The 8,113-nt window shown below is 40.3% G+C and overlaps 1 protein-coding gene across 2 annotated transcripts in view; it reads right to left on the reverse strand.

The window, feature by feature from the left end:
- Rptor (regulatory associated protein of MTOR complex 1) overlaps window positions 1–8,113 on the reverse strand; it is a 427,093-nt gene that overhangs the window by 240,567 nt on the left and 178,413 nt on the right. For both annotated transcript variants that reach the window (XM_023699242.1, XM_004639505.2), the window contains exon 4: window positions 5,510–5,668. In XM_023699242.1, the coding sequence (XP_023555010.1) occupies window positions 5,510–5,668 (159 nt within the window). The remainder of the gene's footprint in view (window positions 1–5,509; window positions 5,669–8,113) is intronic.

Consider the following 8,113-nt stretch of genomic DNA (forward strand, 5'->3'; position numbering starts at 1 on the left):
CCACCAAAGCCTCATACAGTCATGGGGCTGCTTCTGGAGTTTGTGATTATTATGGGTGTGGATGCTACACCTGCCCCGGGGCAGGTAATCTGCATTATAATGTAAGGGGGGGGGTAAGAGAAGCTAAGGGCTTGAGCTGCTGCTACCTCTCCCTTGTGCTCTTGCCCTTTGCTGCCACCTTGAAAGGTTGCTCTCTGACATGTGCCAGGCTGCCTTGGAGCCAGCTGAGTATGGACTGAAACCTCCAGTAAGTGTGAGCTAAATAAACCTTTCCTTCCTTCATTTTGAGTGTTAGGCATTTGTCCCAGCAATGAGAGAAGAGTAACTAAGACACCTGCAAAACCTGATTACAACACCCTTTAAAAAGTGAACATCTTATTTACCCCAGTAAATAAGAATAGCCACAAGCTAGGAGAAAATACTTACAAAGCATCTATCTGATAAAAGACTGACATCTAAAATGTGCAAATATCTTTTGCAAATAGGAAGGGGACCAGAGATGGAGAGAAGGGGAAGGGAAGGGAAGAGAATTAAAAAGAATTAAGGTATGTTAAATACATGTATCAATTTCCCGTAAGTGTAATCATCATGTAGTAATAAAAAGACTTAAAAATAAACAAACAAAATGTAGAAAAAAATTTTAAATACCATGACTAGACAGCACACAACCTGACTTTTAAAAGGGGCAGGCCCATAGGTATAGCTCAGTTGTAGATCATTTACCTAGTCCTTGGGTTCCATCCCAGCACCACAAAAAAGGCCAAAGATCTGAACAAGCACCTCAGCAAGGAAAGCAATACAGATGGCACAAAAGCATATGAGCTGTTCAACATCATATGTCATTACAAATTAAGGAATAATAACAATTACAAATTCAATAATAATACATCCCTATATACCCACAAGAATGACTAATATCCAAATACAGATAACACCAAATGCTAGTGAGGATATGGAGCAACAACAGCTTCACTCAATGCTGGTGGATATTCAAATGGCACAGATACTCTGGAAGAAAGTCTGGCAAACATGATCCGGCAATCACGCACTATAAATCTACCCAAATGAGATGAAAATGTAGGTCCACACAAAAGCCTGCATACAAATGTTTATTATAGCCTTATTCATAATTGCCAAACATTAAAGGAATTGAGATAACTGTCAGAAAGTGAACAGATAAGCTCTGCTACATAACAATATTACTTGTAATAAAAAGAAATGATCTGTCAAGCCATGAGAAGACAGAGAATCCTTTAATGCATAATGTTAAATAAAAGAAGCCAGTGTGAAAAGATTACATGCATTATTGCTCTAACTATGGTACTTTCTAGAAAAAACAATTCTAAAGAGGAAGAAGAGAGACAGTAGTAAAGTTGTGACACACAAAAGACTTCTAGAGCCATGAAAGAACTCCACATGATATTGTAATGCCAGATACATGACATCATACATTTTTCAAAACTCACAGGATGTCCAAAACAAAGAAGGAACTGTATCATAAACCATGAACAGTGAATAACAATGCATCAATAGTGGTTCATCAGTTGTAACAAATGTAAAACAACAAAGCAAGACACCAATAACAGAAGAAAATCAGAGACCTGTGCAGTATGCGAAAATTTTCTGAACTATTCAGTTTTTCTGTAAAACTAAAACATTTAAAAATCAAGGTCTACTAATGCTTTTAAAAGTCAGATATGTAACTATTCTAACTTATGAAAGGAAAATAATAAGGTAAAATTTATTTTTTAAAAATGTCACTGTTGACAAAGACAACAAAAACAAGAAGACTGATGCACAGTCAAGGAAACTGTTCAAGGACACTGCAAGTCTTGGGGATGGGCGCGGTATGTGAACTTTGGCAAGGCCTAAGCAGAGCACAGAAGGAAGAAGTGAAAAGTGCTGTTGATGCACACTTTTGAGATAGCTGTGGAAGTATGAATATGGGCTCTAGTAAATGGTACCATGGAACTGACTGTGTTTAGGCAGAAAGACACCCTCATTCTTTTTTTTTTTTTTTTTTTTTTTTGGCAGAACTGGGGTTTGAACTCAGGCCCTTGTGCTTGCCAGGGAAGCACTTATTCCACTGAGCCATCTCCCCGGCCCAATACCCTCATTCTTAATGTCACGATACCTGCATCTTTCAAATAGTTCATGGAAACAATAGTGGTCCATGGAAAGATACAGCAAACTAGGCAGCCACATCTGCTGTCCATTAGAGAAAAGCACAGAGGTAAATTCTTCTATGGCTCTTCCAATTCATGAAGGATCAAATTTCAAAGTTGCTTCTTTGACAAAACTAGTTAGAGAAAGCATATATAATCAGTACCAAAATAATAAATGACACATCACTAAGACACCCCAGACACTGACAAGTTAATAAAGCGTTATCATTAGCAATCAATGTCCACAAATTTCAAGATTTAGCTAGGTGAACACTCCTGACTTGAGAAGGAAGCACTCAAACTCTTCAACTATAGAGGGAAAAAAACCTCCCTCAGCATAACCACATTTAGCCTCATCTGCAAATTCTACCAACACATACACAATAAGTACTTCAAATCCTACAATAACTATGTCCCCAACTTATTTTTTTCCCAACTTATTTTTTAAGATCAGTTATTACTGAGAGCAGGCAAAGACAGCAAGAGAAAAGAAAATCCCCAACAAATCTCATATATGAACATAGATTTAAAACACCAAACAAATTTCACCAAAGTGAGTTAAACTCTGTATAAAACAGTTCATCATGACAAATAGGTTATTCCAAGAATAGAAAGTATACCCAGTTATCATTTGACACATTACCAGTTAAAAGGTGAGAAATCCTAAAACCATCTTAATAGACATAAAATTAATGGCTTCAGAAAATTCATGATTTTAAGAAATCATAGCAACGCATGCCTGTAATACTAGTACCGTGGCAGAAGGATTGCCACAAGTTCAAGGCCAGCCTGGGCTGCATAGTGAATTCAAGCCTAGACTGAACTACACAGCAAGACTTTGTCTCAAAAAAACAAGAAACAAACAAAAAGAAAGAAATCAAAGTGGAAACAGAACTTCTTAATCCAATAAAAGATGTCTTGTCCTCCCAAAATAGCCTACATGAATACCACATAATAAAACAGAAAGCTTCAGCCAGAAATGACAAAGGAGACACAGAAGTATTCAGATGCTGCCCCAGTCTCCTAGAGAGTGCAGGAAAAAAATAAAAAATAAAAGGTGCGAATTAGAACAGAAGAAATGAAATTCACATGTCAGATTATTAAGAAAATCCAAGAATATGCAGTTAGTAGAATTAATAAAAGATTGATGATACTTGCATATATAACATACATATATTAAAATCATTTACCTTTACATATACTCCAATAAGAAAATAAGAGAATACAAACATTATGAAGAAAATTATAAAACTGTATTGACACACATTTTTAAAAACATGCTTTGCTGGGCATGGTAGCATCTGCTTCTCTGAGGTGGGAGGATCACTAAAGCGCTTGAATTTGAGACTAAGCTTAAGTAACAAAATGGTTTGGAAGATTTAATATTCTAATGATGTTTACTCTCCCATAATAACTTACTGATATACACAATTCTAAAAGGTATTGTCATGAAACTTAACATAATGGATTCAATATTTTCACAGATCAAAGGGCCAAGACTAGCTAAGTCAGAACAGAAGGGTGCTCACCTTTCCAAAAACCAAGAGTATTGAAAACCTGGGCTTCGTGCGATGGATGCTTAGGGCTTAACAGAAAGCTCAGAAACACAACACATAATAAGGGTGCAAGATTTAGTTCAAAGCTGACAATAATAGTAATGGAACAACCAGGTACTAACTTATAATCCTGAATTTGGACCCTTCCTCACTCTAACACAAATCCAAGGCAAAAATGAGCTAAATATAATGGATGAAAGCATTAGGAAAATTTACAACAAAATATTTGTATTACCTCGACAGAAAGAAAGTCATCTTAAATAAGGAAGAAGTCTGCACCATAAAGGAGAGAGTGACAAGTGTAACCATTTCAGAACAAATAAGTTCTGTCCATCAAGGCACACCATAAAAAGAATGGGGAAAAAAACTAAACAAGGCATAATCCAGAGAGAAGACAGAATATAAGAACGATGAAGAGATAATGTCTGGAATATAAAAAATTCCCTCAAACAGGTAAGAAAAAGACAAACAACTCAATGAAAACCAGACAGGATCCACAGCAATAACACACACACACACACACACACACACACACACACACACACACACCACATACACATGAGCTTGGGTGCTTCACAGAAGAGGAAGTCTATGTGGCCAGCATGTAAATCAAAATGTGTTCACTCTCAACAGTTATCAAACTTCAATACAATGTATCTTTTCTATGTTCACCCAACTGGTAAAAATAGAAACAATTTTTAGCAGCTTTCACTGTTGGTGAGAAAGATGCATCTGAGACACTTGTGCCATTTGGAATAGTGCAAATATGGGACCCAGCAATGTCTCTCTGCACAGAAGGCACCAAGAGAGTACAGGCATGCCATGGCCTCACATGTGGTAGGCATCACATGTGTTAGGAAGAAAGAAGTCATCCAGCTGCCGTGTGATAAGGCATGGATGTACAGATCAGAAGAGCGAGTAAAATAAGGACACACAGAAGCCTACTGCTGGGCACTGACAGAGACTCTCAGACCCATGGTGTATGCATTCCAAAAAAGTGTAGGGATCTACCAAGAACACAGTAAGAAGAAGGTCCAGATTCCCTGACCCAGTCATGTAGGGAGGAAGGGGGAGACAAGGAGGCCATGCAAGGACCTCAGGACACTTCTTTCCTGATGGTGGTAGATACCTGGCTATTCATAGTATCACTTAATATTTAATTACAAAAATGAATTAGTTTCTAGATACATCTAAAGGAGAAATGGTCCTGCCCCTGTGCGAAGGCTGGGGCTAGCACCTCCAAAATTCCTCTGCTCATGCACAAGGCCCTGGAAGCTTCCTCTAAGTCTCTCCAGTTTTCCTGCTGGCCAACAAGTCTCCAGGTGGCCATTTGATCTCAGGGGGGAAGGACTACAGTGTCTCTGCAGAGTGGCTAGGACTGAGCTCTTTAGACCACTCAGAGCATCTTGATTTCTAAGATCACTGAAGCAAAGCCTCTAACAAAAACTGTTTAGATAAGAGGAAGGTGCTCTTGAGGCCTCTACTCAGAGAACTACCAATAATCCCTTGTACTGAGAGTGTGCCACCATCTTCTCACGCTGTGGTTTGGACCTTTTAGCAGCATTACTCCAAAAATGGCCCATGTGCCTATTTTTCAGCTTTTGTCACCAACAGTGAGGGGATCACCAAATTTCCTATGGAAAACTGAGCCTGCATCCCAGTCCACCTTCTTGCACTCTAGGCTGCTGAACAAATTAAATAGCCATGGCTTAGCACAGCTACTGGTGAGCAATGCCTAAGCTGAGCAACCAGCTAAGTAGCCTGTGAATAGGAAAACACTAGACCCACCTTGTTGAAAACCCAGACCTCACCATTCACTGTGGGTCTGGGCACCCCATGGCCATTGTAGTGGAAAAGGACGCGTTCCTCCTTGGCGTTGCGACGTAGTGATGTGCAGAGTTTCTTGACTTCATCGACAGTGGGGTCCAGGCTCTGCTTATACCGGGCCTATGGTAAGAGAAGAAATGAGACAATCATCATGGACTCAGAAAAGGTACAAGGCATCCTCTCCTGTGCTCTGAGTCTACAATTAGCAGCTGGCCTTGCACATGTGACCCCAAGCTTCTACATCCCAGGTAAGTGAACAAGAGCTACCTCACAGGGCCATGCTAAGAACCTGCTCCTCACTCAATCAACACACATTCACTGTGAATCATGACAAAAGCCAAAGGTCTGCCATGTGGCAACCCAGATCAAATGAAGCTGCTATGCTGGTACCAGCTGTTTCTCAGAAGTAGGAAATCCCTCTGGACACATTTTAGGAACATGGGATAGAGACAACCACTCAAATGGGACCTGTAGTACACACAGAAGTGGTAGAGTTAGGTAAGAGATTCCTGCCTTCTGCTGAAAACACCCAACCCCTTCCTGGACCTTCATTGACCCTACTGAGGAGTCCCAAAATTAACAGAACCTGAAATTAACCTACAAAACTCAGAAGTCTTCATATGTACAAACAATAAACAAAGGGTATTGTGGCAAAGGAAACCACATTAATAAAGCAACAAAATGATCAAATAGGTAAGAATAAGTGTAAGAAGAAATGTACAAAACGTAGGGAGAACTTGTCAACATTCTTCTGGAAAACACAGAATACTTGAACAAAATAGTGTTCCTGCCTGGGTAGGACACTCAACAATCTAATGATGCCAATCTTCCCCAGGGCCAATCACACATACAGTGCACTTTCCCAATGAGCTATCCTATAGAATTAGACAAACTGCTGCTAAAGTCTACATGAGGAGCTGGGGGAAGGGCACACAAGAATATCCAGGAAAACACAGAAAAAGAAAGCCTATGGGGACTAACCTCTACCAGGGCCTCTAATTAGGATGGAGGGTAGAGGAACTATGTGACAGGCAGCTGGAACAGAGAGTTTGGAGTCACAGTCTTGCACTCAACTTGGGTTCTCATGAATAGCACTTACATTACACGAGCAGCATACTATTCTGAGTGCTGATTTTGTTAAATGTTTGGCTAAGTTGCAAACGGGAGTTAGGAGCAAGCCAACACAGTCAAGTCTGACCTTGTGACAAGACACTGAAGCTAGTAAGAAGGATAAGGGTCTCTACTTTGTATTCATTTCTCCTTGTTTGGTTACAAAGAACTTTTAATGATAAATCTCCAATGAAGAAGAGTAGAAAGGATGAATATTAAAGTACTAGGCTTCATCAGAAAGTCAATAAAAATGTTTCAAACTAATAGCTCAACACCACACAACACAAACATATTCTTCAAAAATATAGCCTCAGGGGGCGCCAGGGAGATGGCTCAGTAGAAGAAGTGCTTCCCTGGCAAGTACAAGGGTCTGAGTTCAATCCCTGGTTTCACCAAAAGAAAGAAAGACAAGACAGACAGACAGACAGAAGGGCAGGCAGGCAAGCAGGCAGGCAGGCAGGCAGGCAGGCAGGCAGGCAGGCAGGCAGACTATGCAGTTGGGTGTGGTGGAATACACTTGCAATCCCAGCACTCTAAGAGGCTGAGGCAGGAGTATCATAAATTCAAGCCTAGCCTAGGCAATTTAGGTTTCAGGTTTCCTGGCCTTTGGAGAGAAAATGGTTAAAATGTTAGCTTCTCAGCATTGAGATAGAAATTTGGCTTCACTAATTATATACTATAACTACATCTTAAGACAATATAAAATTCTCAATAATGTACCACCCAAATACAAACTTTTCAATAACTTACTACACTTCACTCGAGTCACCATTATGGATCAACGTGAAAGCTTTACAATGGCTTTTCCAAGTTCTCAAGACTCTTTGCACCTCTAAGCAAAACCCAACTGAGACCACAAATAACCCACCAAAAGCAGCCCTACTAGACCACAGAATAAATGTGGGGTCTTACCTGAGGTAGCAAGGTTAGGGCCCAACAAAGTGAAACTCCTCAGTGCTTCTTCCCTCAGAATCAGCCTGCTATTGGCACAATAAAAGTAGGGCCACAGAGGAGACAGAATGCTAACTCAGTGCCAGGCTTTTAACTTCATTTTCATCCATCAAGCAACATGTGGTGGGTGATGTGACATCCATAAAGGGGCATTCCCTGGCAAGCTCATGGGCCTCAGTTCAATCCCCGGTTTGGAAAAAAAAAAAAAAAAAAAAAGGCAGCCAGCTATACAGCAGTTCAACATAAAGGGGCTCTAACAGAACAAGACTGGCTCATCCTCAGGGAACAGAGTTCACAAGACAAGAGGTGGGCTCAGAAAAGAGAAAGAATATCAGAAGAGAGATTCTGGTACAGGCCTGGAGATGGGGTCATCATTGCCCAGGAGATGCAAAATGACATTCAGTTCACATGGCCCAAGCGCCTGGCTCTTTTACAAAATTCTTTGTTGAATCCCTTAGGCAGAAAAAACTCTCCTCTCCTCTCCTCTCCTCTCCTCTCCTCTCC

The sequence above is a fragment of the Octodon degus genome, unplaced genomic scaffold (genome assembly GCF_000260255.1).
Source record: "Octodon degus isolate 3935 unplaced genomic scaffold, OctDeg1.0 scaffold00112, whole genome shotgun sequence".
Classification (NCBI taxonomy): domain Eukaryota; kingdom Metazoa; phylum Chordata; class Mammalia; order Rodentia; family Octodontidae; genus Octodon; species Octodon degus.